At 48.4% G+C, this 22888-nt stretch overlaps 1 protein-coding gene across 1 annotated transcript in view; it reads left to right on the top strand.

Annotated features, from left to right (window-relative positions):
* COL13A1 (collagen type XIII alpha 1 chain) overlaps positions 1–22888 on the top strand; it is a 78545-nt gene that overhangs the window by 34661 nt on the left and 20996 nt on the right. The window contains exons 19-37 of the mRNA XM_064145077.1: positions 1446–1490; positions 3208–3240; positions 4028–4054; positions 5118–5180; positions 7135–7188; positions 9183–9269; positions 9869–9922; positions 10126–10170; positions 11459–11527; positions 12066–12089; positions 13094–13147; positions 13619–13663; positions 14001–14153; positions 14940–15038; positions 15613–15657; positions 16449–16490; positions 16994–17020; positions 18757–18837; positions 21136–21171. Coding sequence (XP_064001147.1) covers positions 1446–1490; positions 3208–3240; positions 4028–4054; positions 5118–5180; positions 7135–7188; positions 9183–9269; positions 9869–9922; positions 10126–10170; positions 11459–11527; positions 12066–12089; positions 13094–13147; positions 13619–13663; positions 14001–14153; positions 14940–15038; positions 15613–15657; positions 16449–16490; positions 16994–17020; positions 18757–18837; positions 21136–21171 — 1083 coding nt within the window. The remainder of the gene's footprint in view (positions 1–1445; positions 1491–3207; positions 3241–4027; positions 4055–5117; positions 5181–7134; positions 7189–9182; positions 9270–9868; positions 9923–10125; positions 10171–11458; positions 11528–12065; positions 12090–13093; positions 13148–13618; positions 13664–14000; positions 14154–14939; positions 15039–15612; positions 15658–16448; positions 16491–16993; positions 17021–18756; positions 18838–21135; positions 21172–22888) is intronic.

The following is a 22888-nucleotide window of genomic DNA, read 5'->3' as shown; positions in this document are numbered from 1 at the left end:
TTTGCTCTTTAATGGTGAAGTGTCCTGTTTTCTGTTCCTGCTCTCTAATTAGCTCTTGTGCCTGTGTGATCCTGCTGTGGGGGCTGTGCCAGTGGGCTGAGGCCATCACCAGAAAATGGGGTGTAGGGTGGTTGCTCTGTAACTTGCCCTCTGTGAGGGGGCTACCTTGCTGCCTCTCTCTGAGTTGGCTTTGCTTTTGTAGGGCTAAATAATTAAACAGCTCTTCAGGCAGGTGGCTTCTTCTAGGAATGTCCCTGTGAAGAGAGATTGCTTTCACATGCAGGGCTGCTCTGTGCTCTGCGAGCAGTGTGGGTGTAAGCACAGCTCTTTTCTGCTTACTCTCATTCGAATCAGAAAACAGGCAGTGCAGGTGGGAAGGAGGGGAAAAGACAGTGTCTCTCTCTTTGGCCAGTACAAAGCAGCACTGTGCCCAGGTATCAGAGAAGGCCAACGGCATCTTGGCTTGTGTCAGGAATAGTGTGGCCAGCAGGACTAGGGATGTAATTTTGCCCCTGTTCTGACACTGGTGAGGCTTCGCCTAGAGCACTGTGTGCAGCTCTCGGCCACTCACTTCATGGAAGATATTGGGGTGCTGGAGTTGGGTCCAGAGGAGAGCAATGAGACTGGTAAAGTCTTGTGAGGAGAGGCTGAGGGAACTGGGCTTGCTTAGTCTGGAGAAGAGGACACTCAAGGGGAGCCTTATCACACTCTACATCTCTACCTGAAGGGTAGATGTAGACTCTTCTCCCAAGCAACTTGTGGCAAGATGAGAGGGCATGGCCTGAAGCTGCACCAGCGGAGGTTTAGGTTGAATGTCAGGAAGAACCTCCTCACAAAAAGGGTACTTAGACACTAGAATGGACTGTCCAGGAAGATGTTTAAGGAAAGATTGGATGTGACAGCATGCCACAATTACAAAAAGTGCTTTTAAGCCAAGCATGTGCACATATCCTTCCTGAACAGGCCTTCCAAGCAATGACTAAACACCTAGAGCAAAGTAACAGTAGTGTCCAGACTGTCTCAAGGTGTGTTTTATTTTCCACTTATCATCAGATAAAATTCAGACTAACAATACAGGGCACTTCCTGGATTCTCTGTTTCTCCAGGTAACTTTGTTCATTCCATAGTCACTGCAAACTATGCCCTGCATCATGCCATGGCATGGGATGTGGCAAGAGGGCACAGACTGATTTTGGTCCCAGCACTGTCACTCTGGTACTCCAGAGGGGTCAAGTTCTGCTGTGTACAGCATGCATGAGAGGTACCACTGATGTGAAATGGCCCTGGCTAGCACAGTCAGCTTGATGAGAAAAGGTGGGGAAATGGTTTTTGGCCTATCTCACACAGGAGGCTTCCTCATCACCTGTGTCCTCCTCACAGAGCCCTGGGAGGACTCATCTTGTGTCTCTTGCTCTTTTTCTCTGTGTTTCTTGCTCTGCTTCCAGGGGGAGAGAGGCATGCCAGGGCTGCCAGGAAGACATGGCACTAAGGTACCTTGTGAATAGTGGAGTGATGCTTGTCTGCCTGATCTCACCCATACCACTCGACTGTCCCTGATGCGCAAGCATCTCCTGGATTTGTGTGTGTGTGTCTTAGTCAATGACCATCCTCAGCTGAACTCTTTCTGCTTCTAAATTGCAAAATGTAGGGTCTAATTTATGGAGGAGGTGGGAGGGGAAGAAGTGTTTTACACAGCAAATGGCATGCTCAGTCTGATGCTGTCTAGCAACATCAGGATCTTGAGGCTTTCCACTAGAGAGAGCGGCCAGGTGCTGATGTCCATAAGGAATTGGCTCTTTGGAAATTGGGGGTCCCAAGTGACCACCTCAGCCTTCAGCGATGTGTGCCAGCCCCCTGCCATCAGTAGGGTGATGCAAGTGTGAACCTGAACTAATGCAGCGGTGAATCAGGGCCAGTGTGAGCAAGCCTGCATGCGTGTGCACTGCAGCTCTGCCACAAGTACTAGAGAATAACACTGTCTGCATTCGCTGCCTCTGAAAGGCCAAAGAGTGAGGAACAGGCACCCCAAATGCACTCTGAAAGTCTAACCCATGGCACTTGCTGCACGTCATCCCTTTCATGACTCTAGCCTGTATTCACTAAAACCTACTGACCCCTGAGATAATCTGGAATGCTTTTTGTTCCCCGTTTATTGCATAGAATCCCTGATCTCCATCTTCTGTCCTTGTGTTTTTTAGCTTTGTCCCCGATTTCTGTTTCAGAAAGCTGAGAGGTATGATCCTGCTGCTCTCTGGCTCCCCACTCCTTGTTTGAACTTTTCCAAGCTCTTTTCACTTTGAACTTGGCTCCCAGTCCTCCTCTCTGCCTCATGCTACCTCCCAACCCCTCTCTTTTCCCTTCTAATACTACTTCACCTCCTCCTGTCTCCTTAGGCCTTTGTGATCCCTCATATATGCTTTTGTAACTGTATCTTTTCACCAGGACCTGACTAATACTAACACAGGGCATACAGAGATTTCAGAGCAGAGGGTTGATAGGGAAGGCCTGCTTTTTGCATCCATGCTGTCGAGGGAAATGTGTCCCTGTGGGAGCAGCTGTCTCCTGGGATTTGGAAGCAGCTGTCTTGAATTGCAGGACAGGCTGGACTCTGTGGTCTCATGATGACAGCTTGCTCTGCGCTGCAGAATGATGCCTGAATTGCAGTGCTCGTAAAGCTGCTTTATTCCTCCTAAGGTGGCCAGCTTCAGAGCTCTCCTGAAAACATTTTACTGCAGAGTTTGTCTTCTGTGATAAAAACAGAATGAGGGGAAATAGTAAGATCAAGGCTCTGGGGTAGGAGCTGACCTTTCTGGGGATGCTTCAGCTGATGTGTCCAGGATCTAGTGCTGAACAGAGTGCTTGGTCCTCAGTCTGTCTTTGCATTCATTGGTTATTTGACACTGTTTTGCTTGTTGGCCCTTGCTTTGCTGGCAGGACTGAAACCAGGGGAGGATAGAAATCTAGTTTCTTGACTGAGTTGTGCTCACGGTGCCTGCCTTTGGAGGAGCTTTCTGGAAAGCAGAGGCACTGCCATAGGTGACCGACGATGTGTGCTGTGTGCTGTTAACAGCATTCCTTTTGAGTTTTGGAAAGGAAAAGCTGTGGCTGTTGCCTTTCGAGTTTCACCTGGCTGATACTGTTCTGTTTGCGGCAGCTGGCGTCCAGTTCGTTTCAAATGAGGTGTTCCTGTCTTTCCTCTCTCTGCAGGGCGCTCCTGGGACGGCCGCCGCAGGGATGAAGGTCAGTTTCACACCGCGCTGCCGCGTCTTGAGTGGATGTCGCTTGAAAACGAGGGCTGGAGTTAGGAGAGAGCAAGGCAGAGGAAAATGATCAGACAGCTCCCACTAAAGGGCGAGAGCAGCACTGCTGCGGCTTCTGCCAGCGAAACCGGCCGCGTCTGCCGCAGCCCTGCTCTTCCGCACCTCGGAGGACAGCGCGTTTGCTGAGCCGTGTCGGGATGGCCAGGTCAGGCTGAGGGGCTAGAAGTCATCCTGGAGATTCGGGATGCGTGGTGAGACAAGGGCCTGTTGTCCCGATTCCCTCCAGCTGCAGATGGAAAAAAGCCGAGATATAGAAGTCATCTCCATGGCTAGTGATTTTCCTCCCTGATGCCACACTGATCGCCTGTCAACACAGCTTCCCTCCAAGCCCAGCTGCAGCCACTGTCTTGCTCTGCTTCTGTGCACACAGAACTAAGAGCAGGCAAATTCCGTAATGCCAGCAGATGAGTCTTGACTTAGTTATGCTTCTTGTGCCTGGTTAACCTTTTGAAATACTGCATGGTGGCCATTTCCCCACTCCATACCCTCAGTTTTATTAAAGGCACTTGTCTGAGATTTGCTGGTTTCTCACAGCAGCCTCAGAGCTCCCTAATGACAATAAAACAAGCTTCAGGCACAAATACTAATATGCATCTAAACCATCCTCATGCCCCTTTTTTTTTGCCAGCCCAAGGGCTCCACAGTTTGGGGAGGAGTTTTACTCTCTTCTGGTTTTTCACTTTGTTTTCCTGTCTCTTCCTCACCAGGGCGAGCCTGGGACTCCAGGAGAAAAGGTACTTTCAGAAGGCTTTGTTTTGATCCTGCATTTCTGGCTTGTTTATGCATTTCTTTCCCCTCCCAGGGCAGCTGATGAACGGCTTCAAACTTCTCAGTGCTCAAATCCAGGCCCTAATGGCACCTGCCAGTGCAAACAAAATAGTAGTAGTGTAGCAGTGATGCTGAGAGAGTGACCATGCTGCAAACAGATTCCTTCCAATCTGTCCATGTCTGTGTTGGTGGGAACACACAGAATCATGTAATGATAGGGGTTGGAAAGGGTTGGATCTCTGGAGATCATCTAGTGCAATCTCCCCGCCAATACAGGTGCACCTAGAGCAGGTTGCCTGGGACAGTGTCTATATGGGTTTTGAATGACTCCAGAGATGGAAACTCCACCAACTCCCTGGGCAACCTGTTGCAGTGCTCTACCACCCTCAAAGCAAAGAGGTTCCTCCTCATGTTTAGAGAGCACTTCTTATGTTTAAGTTTGTGCCCATTACCTCCTGTCCTGTCACTGGGCACCACTGAAAAAGGATGGATCCCATCCTCCTGACACTCACCTTTTAAGTATTTATAAGCATTGATAAGATCCTCCCCCTCAATTTTCTCCAGGCTGAAAAGCCCCTCAGCCTTTCTTCATAAGATGGAAGTTCTATCCCTCTAATCGTCTTCATAGCCCTTTGCTGTACCCTCCAGATGCCTTCCTTCTTCCCTCCCTACTCCACAAAACACACAGAACACATTGTACTTAGTGGGTGTGTTTCCCCTCCCCTTTCACTTGTCCCCTTCTGCTTCCCAGCACTTCTGTGTCCACCAGAAATCTTCCCATATTCTGCCTGGGGCTGTTCTGTCGTGCACCCTGTGAGCTGCCGGGCACAGTCTTTTCTGTCTCAGTGTAGTATGACCTGGTTTGAGTTCTTGTGGTGGACTCAGCACAGAAATACTCCGTCACTCTCCATCACCAAGCAGCCGCCTGGTTCTGAGCAGCTGGCTCCTCTTGTTGGAGGCTGGCTTGGGTTACAGCATGCAACAGCCATCTAACAGGCTTCTTCTCTGTCTCTTTTCTTCCCCATGAAGGGAGATCCTGGAGTGCCAGGGAGGATGGGCCCCCCAGGTTTGCCAGGGAAGAGGGGGCAGCGGGTAGGATATTGCGTGTTTGGGCTTGGTGTCCTGGCAGTGCTGTGCTGCATTCCCTGCGAGTGGGAGCTGGCGGGAGCCTGCTTTGCGTGGCATTGTCGTGCTTGCGGGGATTATGTGTCCCGTCCTTGGTGAAGTGTGTTTGCCTGTTCCTGCTTGCAGGAGGTGGGGGGCTGGTGGCAGGCAGGGCAGCATGAGATGCCCGGGATGCAGGCCTGTCCTGAGAACAATTAAGGACAATGCTGCATCTTTTGACTCCAGAAATAACACCCTAAAGAGAGACACAGTAATCTGACTTCCCAACTCAAGAAACCCTGTTCTCTACACCCCTGTTCTAGCAGCACAGGACATGCTCAGCAGCCCTTATGGACATCTGGATTGAAAACCGATCCTTGAGTGAAAAGTAGGATGCCAAAAGTGGAGAGGCAGAATCAGTGGTTCAGAGTCCTGGAGCAGGATTAAAGAGTATATCCTTAGAAGACTCCCAAAGGCCAAAACTTTTCCTTGGGTGTGAGGTCCTGCAAATGCTTACCTTCTTTCCAGGGAGAGAAGCTTTAGTTTATGGCAGCAATGTGCATGGCCTGGTAGGGGAGGAAAGCTGATGGGATCCTTACAGGTGGCTGGCAGCCAAATTACCTTAGAGAAAAGGGTCACTGCACTCTAGAATTGTCTGAAAAAGTAAGATTGCTGCTAGTCAATTATTTTCCATGGAACCACCAGTGCATGACTCTTCATGGAGCATTGATGCAAGTGCCCTGCATGTCAGGTGTGTGCCCTTGAGCTTTGATGAGGCTGGTGTGCAGCACCAGCCTCTACAGGCAGCAGCATGGCCCCAAGAGGAGCTCTGTGCTTGCCTTGATGATTCAGCATGCTGCTGCTGTGGGGAAAGCTAGGTACATGCTGGAGGAAAGAAGTTTTGGGTTGTTCTTTGTAGTCTATGCAAGTTGGAAAGCCTTGGAGGTGTGAGGATCACATGATGCACATCAAACATCTTGTAGTGACGGAAACCTCTGATATCACTCCCTGCCCTCGTAAAACGCAGTTTCCTGAGCAGGACACTGTAGCCAGGGGTTTAGCAGCTGGATAGAATGGGCTGAGTAGAAATTAGATTCAATGTGAAAGACCACTGAATGAGCTCCAGTGTTCAAAATGACCCAGACATCGTGGTGAACTAAGCAAAGTCACTTCACCAAGTGACTGCTGAGTGCCCTCTATGGCTTACTGCCCTGTGGCATTGTCCGTCTCCATGGTGCTTCACGCAGCTCAGCCTGCAGGCCTTGCTCTCCAGGCATCATCTTCTGCCTTTGCTCCCATTTTCACTGCTTTTCACAGCCAGTATTTGTCACAGGGCTTGGCTGCTGACTGAGACACTTCACTGCCTTTAAGAGCATGATGAGACTGGGATCTGGAGTTAGGGAACAGGAGAAGGAAATGCCCTTTGGGAGAGGTGTGGGAATGTTGGTTGTGAGATTGTTGCCAAAACAGAAGAGCATAATTCATAGCCTAATGGGGAAGTGTAGAAACTGGGATGGGCTCAGACAATAGATTGTTACTGTGAAAAGAGTTGAACCATCAGGGCACGGACAAAGTCCTGCTCTCCAAATAAAATTCACCCTAGGCAAGTTTTTCTGGTGTATGGAATGTGGAGAGCCTACGTTGAAGGACTGTCAGGGAAAAGAGTTCAGCAGAACAGAGTGGTAAGGAAGATGCACAGGGCCATCCTGGATCCCTTTCCCACTCAACTTCCTTTGGAGAGAAACGGTAAAATGATGTCCAGAGGTAGTCAAAAGGTCAGGAAGAATTCACTGTCCTGAGCAGATACTGCTGGAGCATGCTGCATCTGTGCCTGAAGTGAAGGGAAAGAAGGTTAGAAGCCAGCAGCAGCTCAACTTTTGACTCCTCCTTCAGGATGGAGCTCCTGCAGAGTCAGCCCTGACCATGTCTTTTTTGTCAACAGGGTGAGAAAGGACGAACTGGTGACCCTGGGCTTCCTGGACTCCCTGGAGTGAAGGTTTGCATCTCCTGACTTTTTTGGAGGGGCCACTTTTTTTCCTTCCTCCTGCCTGTGCACAGCTCGTGACTCTTAGGTCACTGTCACAGCATCTGGCAGCGCATTCTGCAGAGCTCAGCTGGGTGTCAGCCCCCGCCAGGGATGTGGCAGGGCCACACAAAGGATGCATTTTGGTGGGGAATTGTAGGCCTTCGTGCAGTGAGGGGGAGGCTGTGGTCCTGAGAACATGACCATGGAATTGTGTTCCAGTAGTTCCTCTTTAAAAACATGATGTCAGATGTGATGTGGCATTTTGGCCTCCCTTCTGCTCCAAGATCCACCGCACATGAGGAGGAGATTGGCTTTTGGAGTGCTGCACTGCTGTGCTCTGAGTTGGAAGAATAGCTTTGTGCTGGGAGAGACCCAGGGCAGGAGTGCAGCAACTTTGGCTTTCCTCTGTGCTCTGAGGTGTGGAGAGGAGTCACTTCATTCATATCTGACTTCCATAGGGGTCTTTGCCTTTGGGAAAGGGGACAGGGAACTGAATGCCAGTGGCCATCTCAGGAAAGGACTAGAGAGTACAGGTTAGGACCTGACTTGCTGGAAAGCAGCTTTGTGGATAAAGACCTGAGAGTCCTGGGGAACAACAGGCTGACCATGAGTCGGCAACGTGCCATTGAGGCCAAGAAGGACAATGGCATCAAGGAGAGTGTGGACAGCAGGTTGAGCAAGGTTTTCCTCCTCCTTTACTCTGCCCTGGTGAGAACACACCTGCTGCATTGCATCTAGTTCTGGGCTCCTTAAGAAAGTTAGGGAGCTGTTTGAAAGGGTACAGCAAAAGGGCTATGAAGATGATTAGGAGACTAGAACATCTGTCTTATAAGAAAGGCTGAGGTACCTGGGGCTTTTTAGCCTGGAGAAGAGAACCAGGCAACCACCAATAGACCAAAGGGACACAGTCTCAGGTTCTGCCGGGGGAGGTCTAGGCTGGATGTTAGGAGGAAGTTGTTATCAGAGAGAGTGATTGGCATTGGAATGGGCTGCCCAGGGAGGTGGTGGAGTCATCATCCCTGGAGGTGTTGAAGCAAAGCCTGGGTGAGGCACTTAGTGCCATGGTTTAGTTGATTGGCTAGGGCTGGGTGCTAGGTTGGACTGGATGATCTTGGAGGTCTCTTCCAACCTGGTTGATTCTATGATTCTAAGACTGAGGGGGAGGATCTTATCAGTGCTTATAAATGCTTAAATGGTGAGCGTCAGGAGGATGGAGGCAGGCTTTTTCAGTGGTGCTTGATGACAGGACAAGAGGTAGTGAGCACCGACTTAAACATAAGAAGTGCCCTCTAAACATGAGGAGGAACTTCTTTGCTTTGAGGGTGTTAGAGCACTGAAACAGGCTGTCCAGAGAGATAGTGGAGTCTTTGCCTCTGGGTCATTTGGAGCCTGCCTGGATGCCATCCTGCATAACCTGTTCTGGTGCAGAGGGTGGACTAGATGATCTCCTGAGGTCAGAGTCCAGGGTCCAACCCCTGCCATTCTGTGATTCTGTAATGGCAACTCAGTGCAAGCAAAGCTTTCTGCATTTCTATCTGCTCTCTGCAAAGGATGTGGTCTGCAGGGCTGACTGGCTGGTGACTACAGCCTGAAGGAGACATACTGAAAAAAAGCCATCACCAGGTGGGTTTATCAGCTCAGTTTCAACAGTTGTGTTCAAACTGGAGGCTGAGGGCTCAGGTACATCCACAGGCAGTTTTATGTGGCTCTGGGGAACAGGGACTAAGAAGCAGCACTGCAGCCAAAGGGATGGTGATAGCTGTGACTGCTCTGTGGGCTCTAGGTGGAGCCCACAGGCAGGACTACACTGGCTTAGTGCCTGGACAGCCGGTGGCTCTGGAGCAGTGGCATTTCTGGACTATCGAGAGGCCAGCTGATGGCCCTGTCTAGAAGCAAACAGTTTAGCCAATGAAATCATGGAGATACTGAACTGTGTCATGTGGCTTGTTATTCCTTACAAACAGGGAGAGAAGGGAAGTGCTGAGAATGCCCTGGTGGGAATTAAAGGAGAACCTGGCCCTCCAGGTCTGCCTGGGCCCCCTGGACCAAAGGTGAGTGTCATTTTCCTCAAGTGAGTTGTGTGCTGTGAGGGACTGTGCCCAACACAAGGTACACAGGATGGGGCAAAGGTTGCGTTCCTTTATGCCCACCCCTGGTTACCTGCAGAAGGGATATCAGGTGCTGTAGGGTGATCGTTTGTTGTGTCAAATGGTGAAAGAATTGGTGAACTGTGTTTTGGGGAGGAATACACCCTTCTTGTGCTCACATAAACTCCTGCTAGGCTCTGCGTAGTCTACTCTCCTCTTCCTCTTCTACCTCCACAAGGAGCAGCAGCAGCAAAATCCTGCCCCTTGGTAAGGAACACCAAGAGCCCTTAAATTTGAGGTCCCATCTTGAATGTGTTTGTAACAGCCCTCCTGTGGGCTTATTGTGGATCTAAACTGGGTGCTTTCCTGCATGCTGAATACTTCCTCTGTGCTGGGTGGAAGAGAAAGGTGCCATGGCAAGAAATTTGGGGTTACCTGAGGAGAAGGTGGCTCAGCAGGGACACTTGGCTGGTGTAGTTCTTCCTGGGAATGCAAAGCCAGCAGTGGAGTCACATCCCCTCCACATGATACAAACCTATCCCTTCCCTTTTCTTTTCTCTCAGGGAGAAGCTGGTGATGTTGGCCGGCCTGGTGGTGAAGGGTCACGAGGGGAAAAGGTACAGAGTGCTTCTGCACAGCCCTGCTCCAGGTTCAGTAGCTGCACATTCATTCCTACATGTACAAAACTTAGCTGAAAAGGAGCATTTCAAAATCAAGCTGCCTAGTCACAGGCTGTTTCAGAGGACTAGCAGAGAACAGTGATTCCCGAGCTCAAGCAAGTGAAGGGGTGGGCTTTGCTAACACCCTGTTCTTGTTACAGGGGGAACCTGGTTCACCAGGAGAACAGGGACCTATGGGCCCAAGGGTGAGTGTTCCTTCACTAACACTTGAAGACTTTTGGCCCTTTGTAGGGGTCTAAGGATAGTGGCACAACATTGACACTCTAGATTGTCTCTCTCCTTTCTTGACTGATGTTCTCACCATGACTAAAAGCGCTTACAGCAGGAATGGCTACATTTGAGACAGGCCATTTCTTCACTCCATGCCCTCACACTCCCACCTTAAGGGGGAAAATGTCTTCAGAGTCATCTCAAGATGAATGCTATGTCGTTTGTAGGAATGTATCCAGTTCCTAGATTCTGGCCTCAACTTCAACTGGATGGGTGGGCAGAGGCCAATGGGATGAGATTTAACAAGGCTACGTGCAGAGTTCTACACTTTGGCCACAATAACTCCAAGCAGCACTGCAGAGTGGCTGAGAGCAGCCAGGCAGAAAGGGACCTGGGGGTACTGGTAGATAGTAGCTGAAGATGAGGCAGCAGTGTGCCCAGGTGGCCAAGAAGGCCAATGGCATCCTGGCCTATATCAGGAACAGTGTAGCCAGTAGGACAAGGGAGGTTACACAACACTGCTCAGGCCACACCTTGAGTGCTGTGTCCAGTTCTGGGCTCCTCAATTCAAGAGAGATGTTGAGATACTGGAATGTGTCCAAAGGAGGGTGACAAAGCTGGTGAGGGGCCTGGAGCACAGCCCTGTGAGGAGAGGCTGAGGGAGCTGGGGGTGTGCAGCCTGCAGAAGAGGAGGCTCAGGGCTGACCTCATTGCTGTCTCCAACTCCCTGCAGGGAGTCTGTACCCGGGTGGGGTTGGTCTCTTCTGCCAGGCAAGCAGCAAGAGAACAAGGGGACAGAGTATCAAGTTGTGCCAGGGGAGGTCTAGGCTGCATATTAGGAGGAAGTTCTTGCTGGAGAGAGTGATTGGCATTGGAATGGGCTGCCCAGAGAGGTACTGGAGTCATCGTCCCTGGAGGTGTTGAAGCAAAGCCTGGCTGAGGCACTTAGTGCCATGGTCTAGTTGACTGGATAGGGCTGAGTGCTAGGTTGGACTGGATGATCTTGGAGGTCTCTTCCAACCTGGTTGATTCTATGATTTACCACTTACCAGACTTATCAGCTTTGATGGCAATGCGCTTGTCTGGCTACACTTCAGTTGTGTTTCCTCTACCAAATGTGCCTTGAAGAGCTCTGTTTAATAAACAAAAAACTAGAGGCTTCTGAAACAGGCTCTTCTGAGACCCTCTTTTCAGGGTGAACATCTCTGAGTATCCATGGGAAAGGCAATCTTCAAACCCTGCCTAAAGAGCTGATATTTGCAGGGCCCCAAAGGAGAGCCTGGGAAGGACGAAATGATGGACTATGATGGTAACATCAGTGAAGCTCTCCAGGTGAGCAATTGCCCTCCTCTCACATGAAGTGACTGCTGGGTGCTTTACTGTTTCCCAGGGAATGCAGAAACCCAGAAACAATGTAGATCTGCTTCCTTGGCAGTAGCAAAGGGAAGTACCTGGTTGTTCTGCAGTCCCCTTCATGCTCACTGTTTTGGTAGATCCTTAGGCACTTTGTTTAGTGGATGTATTAACAGTAGAAGACACAGAGGTGATGTGAATTCCCCTCAGGATTGGCCCAGGATTTGGGATAGGTGGTGAATAAAACTGCAAAGCTTCCTCAGAAGTGCATGCTGATGATGTGATGAGCTGTGCCCAGCTCTAGGTTACTCTGGGAAAAGGGGAAATTATAGAATAAGGAGCTCCACGAGACTCAGAGCTGGGGTTTTGCTTTTGTTTCTTTTATAGGCCCCTCTCTCACTTGGGACAATGTGACACTGGTGGAGAACAAAGCCCCTATAGGAAAAATATTAGTTTTCAGATGTCTGCTTTCTTTTTTGGCTTATTTATTTTAACTTTTTATTATTTTTTTTTCTAGGAAATAAGAACTTTGGCCTTGATGGTGAGTTCCCACCTTTGCTATCTGCTCTGAAGCAAGTAGCCCTGTGTCCATCCTGAGCAGGTGGCCTGTCAATTTAGGTGCAGCTAAAACATTTGGCCCTTGTGGCTGGGAGCTATAGTTGGGGCAGCTGACTGATGAACAAGAGCTGCCTTCTGGTCTTGGCACTTGAATTCTAATCAGGCCTTTTTTTCACCACTTCAAGAAGTAATATGTGTTGCTCAGAAGGGGCAGGGAAGAGGAGGGTTTGCTGACCAGAGCAGAAAAAAAAGAAGGCCCTGGGTGCCTTGCAAGAGAGCTCATGCTGGGAGTTTGTGATGGGAGGGCATAACTTCACTGCATGTCAGGCTGCTTGACATAACAGCCCTGTACAAAAGCAATCATTTAATCCAGCAGTTACCACAAGCCCTTTGAAGACAAAGAGATGCAAAGCAGCCATTTTGGGACAAAATAAGGGAACAAATGTCCTTGTATTTTGCTCCTCAGGGCAAGAAACCTGATTAGCTAAAAAAGGATGGATTTGTAAAATGCAATGTGACAGAGCAGCACAAAAATGGATGTAATTAGCACCACTTCTAGGTCAAGCTGCTCCCTAGGTCTCCTTAAGCCAACAGTGATCTGGGAATCTGCTGGAAATACTGGGTGGACATCCAGCCCTGCCTAAGCTGTGCTTGGGATCCATGCAGCAGTGTTTCCTATGGCCTCTGTTCTAAATATACTTTTGTAGATAGGAAGGAAGAGCCTTGTTAAGTTCATCTCGGTTTCAGGAGCAGATAGCTGTGGTCATTGTTTTCTTTCATGCAAATGTGATGAAGTAAATACTTATCTACTGCTGGCTCTGGGCTGGCCTGCTGCTCGCTCAGGACTCTCATCACTCAGCTTCCCCAGCAAATGCAGTTTCAGGAGTCCTTGGGAAAATTGTTCTACTATCTCTCCTGCAACTCACAAGAGCTGTTTGGTATCAGTGACAATGTTGATAACCTGAAAATGAGTTTTTCTTTATCTAGGGACCCCCAGGACTTCCGGGTGTGGCTGGACCTCCAGGGCCACCAGGGCAGAAGGTATTTGCTTAGTTCAGCACTTGCAGAACTAAGGGAAACACAGGAGCAGTGTGGAAGAATTCCCCTTCACAACCCTCTCCACTGCTTCTGTTCTCTCTGGTCAGCACTATCAGACTGTCCTGCTGGCCTCTACCACTCCTCCTCATGCACAATATCCTGAAGATCTCTTTTCCCACCATGATAACTGAAAGATGAAAGTCCTTCCTACTAGCCTTCCCCTATAGGAAGTAGCTCATGGGAACAGATATCTGCAGGGATAATGCTGTTTGGGGACTGTTGGAGCACTGGGGCTATGAGCTGGCAGGATAAACAAGGCTGGTGAAATTCTCAGGCAGTCACATCATCTGTTGTTTCAAGAGGGGGTTTTATGCTTTTTATCATGACTATTAGTTGGCAGAGTCCCTGCAGACTACTTCTGTAATGCCCACTGTTCACCATATTGCTTTCAACATTCCAAACTCTGTGTTTCAGGGTGAAATTGGCTTGCCAGGTCCTCCAGGCCATGATGGAGAAAAGGTAAGACATGGTGCCTCTGTGGCTTGCTCTTTCCTCCTGTGGTCTTTTCTGGAGTTAGTATGTTCCACCACTGTCCTTGACATTGCACAGTTGCGTTTCTCACAGGAGAGAAAAGCATCTTCACAAAAATGAGTATTAATAGTTTACCAAAGTCCTAACTTAGGAGGAGTGGCTGAGGTGGCATGACAAGTCTGTGCTGCCCTGACTCCTTGAAGGGTGTTACCCAGAGCAAGAGGACGAGCAGTGACAGCGGCTTTGGGCCAGAGGCTCACTCTGCAGGACTAACCTCATTCTGACCTGTCAAACTTTCACTCAGTGTTGTCTGGGATTCTTGTAGGGTCCACGTGGCAAGCCTGGAGAAATGGGGCCCCCTGGCCCTCATGGATTGCCAGGAAAGGATGGACCACCTGGAATAAAGGGAGAGCCAGGCCAGATTGGGGTCACAGGAGAGAAGGGCGACAAAGGAGAGCCAGGACAAGCCGGCTCACCGGTGAGTAAACTGAAGCCTCTCAGAGCACTACTGTCTCTCCAGGTTACAGGGCAACACCTTACAGCCCTTCTAAGGTAGGTGCTGGAGGCACCTCATTGCTGCTGTGTGAAGTGTGTCAATACAGAAGCAAAGTTTTGGCTCCCTGGCAGATGTGTTATCCTTTGTGCTGGAGTGGCTGTCCCCAGCTGCCTCTGCCTTTGAGAGCTGGATCATGTTCTCTGCTTCCAGCCTGGGCTGTTGCTTAAACTGAGCCATCACTGTAATCAAGCAGGCCTGACTGTGAGCCAGGCAGCTGGGGTACCAGCATGCACCCTCCTGAGGGGGGCAACTGCATGAAATAACCTCTTGCATCCATGCCATTAACTGGGGCAGAATGCCCAGCCTCCCAGCTTTGGTCTGTCATGTCCCTAGCACCAGTCAGGAGGGTTTTAAGCAATAAAGCTTTTGCCTCTCAGATTTCTGGGATAAAACTCAAGGTGTCACAACAGCCAACTATGGGAGAACAATTCCTAGCAGGCACTCCCACAGACTGTAACTATGAGCAGAGCTTGGAGACATGAAAGCAGTCCCACATCCCCACCCTGGGGACTGGCACATCCACTGTGACAGGAGGATGTTCAAGCATTTGCATGTCCTGTTTCAGTACTGGTGAAGCCCTGCAATTCTCTGGGCACCTGATGGTTGTCTGAAGTTTTCACTATGTTCTTGGTATGACAAGAGCCAGTTTCTCATATGTCTGCCTGACCTAGTCTTGCAAGAAATCTACAAGTCTTTCTTGATCCATAGGGTCTTGATGGCCCCACTGGAGAGAAAGGCGAACGAGGTGACCAAGGGATGCCAGGACCATCAGGATTGCCAGGTCCCATTGGACTTCCAGGATTGACAGTAAGAGTGAAAAAGACAAGCTGTTGTTTCCTGTTTGGCAAAGAGTAAACAGAATAGAGCAACATGCAAGGGTTCATTCTGAAGGTGCTGTGTATCTTGGGAGCCTCAGATTCCTACTCATGTGCTTAGGTGTTGCTGAGTGCCCATCAGGTCTCCAGCAGCAAGCAGGGCATTATTTGGTCCTGTTGGTATCTGGATGGGCTGGCTTTGGCAGAGCCTGAGTGGCTAAGTCAGCTGAGATGCCTCCTTTGCTAGCAGCATGGCACCATTGAGCCCTCTCTTAGAAGCTGCAGTGCAACAGAAAGGCATCAGGCCATTGTTGGGGAAAGGCAAGCAAAGTCCTGTGGCACTTCCCTTGTACAACCATGAGATGTCACTCCTGGAGACCTCCCTCCTTGAAGGGTGACTCCTCTGGAAGCAGAGGTGCAGGACAGCTGCAGGTGAAGCTGTTCGTGAAATTAACAGTGTGTTTCCACTCCTCCTTTGGGGGACTGCAGCTTGCCAGCATATGAAGGGTTCATAGATGGCTTCTGATGGAGTAGCTGGTGGTGACAGGGTCTGTTGTTGTGTGCAGGGAGAGAAGGGTGAGCGTGGAGACAAAGGAAGCCCTGGAGAATCGGTAGGTCACCCTTCTCACTTTCCTTCTGTGGCCTTAGCAGTAAGGGAGGGATGATTTGGCAGCAGTGCTGCCGAAAAGCAGCATGTCCTACCCTCTTAGGGCACACCCTTCACTGAGGACAACAAACTTTGTCGGGTGGGACTGACTTGACAGCCGTTTCTAGGTTCTCCCTTACACAAGAATAACCTAGCTTAGGACAAGCCACCAATGAGCAGTGTCTAGGGAAGAACAGATGATCATGTGAAGCATAACAAATTTTTCCTCTGTGTCAATGGGGAAGGGATTTCCTGAACAATATTTGTATGGAACCACATACAAAATTCAATAGATTTGGGGTTCTGGAATTTGCCCTTTCTCTCCTCAAAGCTCACCCCTAGCTTCTCTAGCTTCTTGCAGCAAGGGTCACACAGGCTATCAGCACACCCTTCTGTGTCTGCAGAGTCAGCCACCTCTTTTTCTATCATTTGTAACAACTGATAAGCTGTTGACCTTGGGCCTCCTTGCAGGAACAGTGGTAGAGTAGTGGAAGTGGACCTTTTTCTGGCAAAAACTCACTGTTTTCCCTTCTCCTAAATACCTGCAACTGCTGCATAACCCTCTTCAGACTCGTGCTGCTGCTTCTCGGCCACTCAGTCCTGCATTGATGTTATGATTCTATTTACTAATGCAGTCCTTAGCAGGGGTCTGGGTTTCCAAACCCAGTAGAGCTCTGTCCTGCCTCACCTCAGAGCAGTTCCCCATCTGCTGAGGGAGCAGATTATGACAGTGACTGTTCTTGCATTGCTTTCTAGATGTCTGGCCCCCCTGGACCTCAAGGCCCACCAGGACCTCCAGTAAGTTTTGAGTGCTTCACCTGAGGAGCAAAAGGAATGAGGATAGAGTGGGAAGTGGCTGGGGGGAAGGTTCTGGGTGGAGAAAAGAGCCAGAAACACTGCAGCATTGAAACAGGAACTTGCTTAATATCACTTCCAAAGCCACCCCCAGGGTAGGTCAGAGCCACAGTAGGATGGGTGGGTAAAGAGAGAAGGTCAAAATAGGCTGAGATGAAAGAGAAGACAGTAGCAAGACGGGATGGACTGGATTAAAGGGATCAACTGCAGAAATGGCCTTAATAGCATGCTTGGCCTACTGCCAGGTTGTTCTTGGCGAGCCTCCTCCTTACCAGATGAGAACGGTACATCAAGTGCCCTCTTCACAAATAAAGAGGCCTTCAGGCTAAGCAGTTGTGCCCTCAGAGTGATGGAAAGTGAAAGCTCTATACTGCAGGCTGTGATACATGTATTTAAAAGCACATCCTTAAATGTTATTCATATCTTGTCTTTCATCTCCAATACAGGGTCTTCAGGGCCTGCCAGGACCCAAGGTAAGGATGCAAAACATTACATCCTGAAATGTTACTAGAGCTGTCCCAGGTGCAGGAATTCCCTTCAGTAACAACTTCTTGGCTTTCAAATGTTATTTTTCTTCCCTCTTCATAAGAGGGCAAATCCTTCTGGATATTTTCTTGAAGGAAATGGATTAGCAGCTCTCACTTGAAGACACAGAAAATGGGTCATTCTCCTCAGTTTTCACCCAGAGAAGTCAGAAGTCACTAGACCTTAGATATCTTTCCATGAGAACATAGCTGAAATCTTTGTCTTGAAGGGTGACTGATTCTAGCTTAAAATGAGGTTCTGTAACCTGGCTGTAAAGCCACTTAAGAACTTGATTGTTCTTGGTAATGAGAAGCTTTCTGACCTTCACTTCAGTGTCTTTATACCCAGCCTGTACCATTGGTTTCCCTACTATAAAACAGCACCTAGATGAAAACATCCTTGAGTGGAAATACTCAAAGAGAGCTGCCTTTTTCCTCTGGCATTCTTGGCAAAGGCCAGAAAATGAAGAAAGTGCCTTAATTGTTCTGGTTGTGCTCAGGATTTGGCTCCCAGCACCATTTGGGCTCTAGAGGGGCTGGTGTGTGTTTATCCTGATTCATCTTTTCTCCCCATGTTGCTTACAGCTAGAGTTAGCTGTCTCACTTAGCTGTACCTCACTACTCACTGCTATGCAGTGTATGGGGAGCTTCTATAAGGTGCAGTTGACTTTGGGATGTGTGCCAGGCAAATGGAGGTGAACATCTGGCACAGCACAGACTGGATTATAGGCAGAGGAAATACTGCTGCAGCTCCTCCTTGAGCAGAGGATACATCTAGGCTTAAACAGCTATTCAAGCGAGGTGACCTGAGTGTGCATCCCTGCAACCTGTAAGAAGTGGGAGGAAGAGTGTCTTATGCCCTTCACAGGCACAACTCTTGCAGGTGATGGGGCAGTGGTGCAGGGCAGTGAGGCACAGCTGGATAAAAACCAGAGTGCTGGCAGAATGAGCCAGCAGTGTGGTGTCCTGTAATCATAGATCAGCACAGCAAGCAGCATGGCTGATTCTGTCATAGCTCGGTTCTTCTGATGCTTCTGATTCAAAATGCAACCAAGATAATCTTGTATAACACCTTATGAACAGGACAGGGTGGGAAGCTTTAGGGGACACTTCTATGAAAATGGAGTAATTGGTTTGGTATTATTTTAGAATTTATAATTCTGCATTGGAAAATATAGAGTTGGAAAAGGAATGATGACATTCCCCCTCCCCCCACCCCACCCGAGTTTGAATCTGATGCCTTTGCATTTACAAATGTCTTTCCAAAAGAAATTTTGGTATGGTTTTTCTTCTAAGCTTATAGACTCCTATCATTCACCTTCCATGAATTCATATCTTAAAATGTGAAACCACCTGATCAGATAACTCCTGGTTGCTTCTGTTTACCTGACACTCCCTGCAATAGCAGGGGCAGCAGCACAGAATTGAGCTCAGTTCCCCTTTGACCATCATTACCCACTGGGCCTGAATCTCTTCTTGCCGTTGTTGACCTAAAGCAGGTTGCAATGACACAGAGGCCATTTGACTGATACTGGGTTTCTTCACACTGGGCTGAGAATCAGTCCAAAGCATTGCCCTGCTGTCTCCTATATTCTCTCTGCTGCTCCAGTGCTCTTGGAATGGGGGAATGTTTGTTATACAATGTTGTTATGGTGGGTTTATTTTCTGCTCCATCCTTTCTTTAGGGGGAAGCAGGGATTGATGGAGTGAAAGGAGAGAAGGGTGCCCAGGGTGAAAAAGGAGACAGAGGGCCACTGGGATTACCTGTAAGTATCCAGGCAGCAAGCAGCACTTTGAGCCAAACTTGTATCTGCTGTAAAGAGATCCCTCAATAGGAGACGCACACAGGGGTGTGATGTGTAACGTCAAAGGAAGAAGTGGCCTATAAATAACCCTGCCTTGGCTTTGTAAACACAAAGTCTCTGTTTCTGTACAGAACCTTACTCTCTTAGATCTGCTAAAGAGATCAGCGATCAGTTCTCGCTTCTGGTGGGACAGGGGAAAACAAGGAGTATTCCCACGTGGCTTATTTGTACATCAGGGCAGTGGACAAGACCAGAAAGAGGAGTCAGGAAACATCTTCCCAACTGTTTGTCACCTGGGCTAAGCTTTGTACAAAAGCTTGGTAGCCGTGAATGCATTCAGCTTTTCTGCTAACCAAAGCTTTCCTGTCACTTCTGCCATGGAATCAGAGCTTTTCCTGACAGGAAGAAGTGTGCTGTGTTACCTGTTGTGTGCAAACTCAGTTGTGTTAGAACCAGTGATAGTGCCCTGCTTGTCTTAACAAGGTGGGATACTGCCACAATTATAAAGAAGTCACAAGAACTGTAGATACCAACCTGAATGAAATGCCTTTATCTCATGTTGCTGAAAGCCTCCTCACCCACTGTTCGGGCTGATAGCTGGCAATGGATTAGAGGTAACTCAATCTCACCCAGTTGTCCTACCAGTCCCTATGCTGTGTCCTCATAAAAAGCACTGGTGGCAGAGCATGCCCTCTCCTGCTGGACATACTGCCTGGAAACAAGCACTGCAAAGCCCAATGTGTGTGCTGTGTGACTTTGTTGGCCTGTGCTCCATCACCCAGATCCCTTGTCCCTGACTTTGGCTGAAAAGTCCTGTCTTTCTTTGTAAAATGTTTTCCTCTCCTAGTCCTGCTATTGAGCAGTTATTTTCTCTAACTCTAGGCACTGGTGAGCTCATCATCAATGTATTAACTGTTCCAAGTAGAGCCAGCAAGGAGAAAATGATGCTTTCAGAAAGCTCAGATGCTCAAACTGTGCCACACTGAAGGAAGGGGAAGTAAAAAACAAGTCCCCATTTTGCCCTAAGAAATGCAAAGGGACGTTTTCTGTGTGAACACTTATTCCCTCAAGCCTATGTCTTATAAGGACAGGGAAATGAGATCCTTATGACAGCAATTATCCTGACAAGCTCATTAGTGCAGCACAGAATAGGCTAGGTGGTTCTCCTTCAGCAGTGAGCCCCAGGAGAACCCAGGCCCCCTTGGCTTTTTGCTTCATTCTTTTGGGTTGTGGAGAGTGAAAGACTTGGCTCAGAAAGGTCCTCTTAGAAATGCTTTGTGTTTGGATCAACAACATCAGCTAGCCATCTAGGAAGCATGGTTACAGAGCTGTTAGGAAGATCAGAGGGAGACTGTGGGCCTTGTATCCCTCCCCAGAGCTACCCAAGTCTCTTCATAAGATTTTCCATGCCTGATCCAATGTGCTTTCAGCCTGTCAAATTAAGTGCAATGCCAGACAGGTACTGAACTAATTCAAAGGCAGATTGTAAAATCCCACAGCTGGATCTGCTGCCTTTTTATGCATGACTTAGAGCTTGACACCATGCCAGAATTTCAGCATGTTTTGGCATGTACACGCAGTAGCCTTGGGCTTCTCTGTATGGCCAATAAGCTGAGGAGTTTGTCATACTTGAGTGGAGAAAAACTCAGTATTTGGTACTTAGAATTTACCAAAGCCCTCTCTTTCTGACCACTGTTAGAGACAAGAAACTGGGCCAGATGGTGATGCAGCAAGGTGAGCCACCTGTTCTGTAAACTTCCAAACAACTGGCTCATCACCTCTCCTTCTGGCCAAAAGATGCTGAGTGGAGAAAGCAGCTAGGTGTTCACCTACAGGGACCTGAGTTTCTTGATAGGAGCTTGAATAGCTGATGGTTCTGAACTGCTTTAAATGCCCCTGTGACTAGTGGTGCCTTGTGTCTGGTCCATTGCACAGCATGCCACTGTCACATCATCTTTTTCATCAGCTGGCACAGAACAATTCCTCGGAGTGAGGTTTCCTTGGTGGCATTGAAAAAGGGAAATTTGCATCCTTAAAGGGATCTGCAAGCTGCAGGTGGACATTATGTGTATTCAGTGTTTCTGTTTTTGTTGGTTTGCTTGTAAGTACCATCACCTGTCCTTGAGATCTTAATATTTGTTTATTGCAAGCATATGTTTGTCTCAAGTCACTGCTTCACTCACCTCTCCCCTCCCCTCTCCTTTCCCCCTCCCCCTCTCCTCTTGCCTTGTTTTTGTTAACCCTCCCCCATCTGTTCAGGGTGCTTCAGGTTTAGACGGCAGGCCTGGACCACCGGTGAGTTCCATTTCTCCATTACCCTACATTCCTTCTCCCCAGTACCATGACTTGTCTTGTCTCTTCCACCAGAGTCTTGTTTACACCAGGAATAACTTTCTTTTCTCCAAAGCAGGCTTGGGAAGGGGGTTGGGGGTGGTGTTGTGTTTAAACTTGGGCTGAGAAGTCACATCACATACTTGTCTTCTTTGATGCTATGAGTCTGTCTGGATCCTGGGATGATAGCTCACTGTTTCACTTTGTATAAGTAGTCAGATGAATGAAACCTCTGCATGATTCCATGATGCTCTGTTCTCCTGTCTTCTTTATTGTGAGAGGTCTCCAATTTGTTGTTCTCCACTGCAGCCTTGCTTGCTGCCTGTTCATGGCAGTAGCTCATTTTTTCCTTAGGTGTAGTAACACCAGTATGCTTTGTCCTGTAAGCAAAAACCTTTCTGTGTTGTTCTCACAAACAGCATTGAAGTTGCATCTAAAAGATGTTCTGAATGCAGGATGAGTCTCTCAGATCTCAGAAGCACAATGCCTTGAAACTTCAGCAACTCCACACACACTTTCCTTAGTCCCAGATACCTGGAGGAGCAGTTGGTGGGATATGTTCTAGCCTAGGATATACATCTGAAAGGTTGTGACATTTAATAGTGGAGCAGGAAGATGTAGGATTCCCACCTCTTGTTGCTAACTCACTGTGACATGTGAAGGAAACAAACTCCTTGTGCAGAAGCCTGTCCAACTCAGAACGAGAGAAGGCAAACTAACCTGGTTCTGCAGATCACTCTGCTCTTCTTGGGTAACAGCTGCTAAATAAGGGTCATGTATTTTTAATTCCTCTTGGGAATCAGGCTTCACCCATGTGTAACCCATTTGGCTGTTTAAAAAGAAAAAGCAGCTCCTCCTCCTTGGTGTAGTTGAAGATCAGCTGCTCTAACAGAAGCTGAATAGCATTTTTCACACTCACTTGTTTGGCAAAATGTAGATGCAATGTTAGAGGTGTGCAGGTGAAATCTCAGTGTATGTCGTGGCAATAAATGATCCAAAATGGTACATAGAATCTATGCAGTAGGTTGGAAGGGACCTCTAGAAGTCATCTAGTTTAACTCTTCTGCAGATACATCCTCAACTAGATAAGGTTGCTCAGAGCCCATGTGCAGGCAATTAAGATTTCCAGGATGTGAACTCCTGTGCATGAAGCCAAGAGGAACTTGATTTTCTCACTTCCTTTGCTGTGCTGAAGTTGTGTACTGCATGAACTGCTTCACCACTTACATTCTGCAGGTCTTCTGATCCATGAGCCATCCTGCTCACATTAGGGGGATTACTTTAGGGATGGTAAACTCCCATTAAAAATGCAATATTCTTTTCCTTAATGCTGTTAGAAAAAGGCTTCCCTGTTCCGAAAGATTCCTCCTCCATTCTTCCTAGAAGGCAGGTGATGGGCCTCAGAAGTATCTCATTGTTGAGGCTCCTTGAAGGAACTGTGGCTCAATACCTGAGTGGTTAGCAGAGCTTTTAACACCCTAGAAGTATGTGGTGTAGGGTTAGGAAGGTAAATACTTATCTGCAGTATGTAGTAAGATGGGTGTTCTGCACAATGCAAATCTGAAGTCTCTGCTTCATCCAGTCTCTGCTTCATCTAGACTGCAGAATATGGTCTGGGAGAACTGTAAGAGACCCTTCAACAGAGGACACTTCCACAGGTTCAAGAAATCTATAGAGAGCT

The sequence above is a fragment of the Pogoniulus pusillus genome, chromosome 6, assembly GCF_015220805.1.
Source record: "Pogoniulus pusillus isolate bPogPus1 chromosome 6, bPogPus1.pri, whole genome shotgun sequence".
Taxonomy (NCBI): domain Eukaryota; kingdom Metazoa; phylum Chordata; class Aves; order Piciformes; family Lybiidae; genus Pogoniulus; species Pogoniulus pusillus.
The sequence above is the reverse complement of the archived record's forward strand: the minus strand, read 5'-3'. Positions and strand labels throughout refer to the sequence as shown.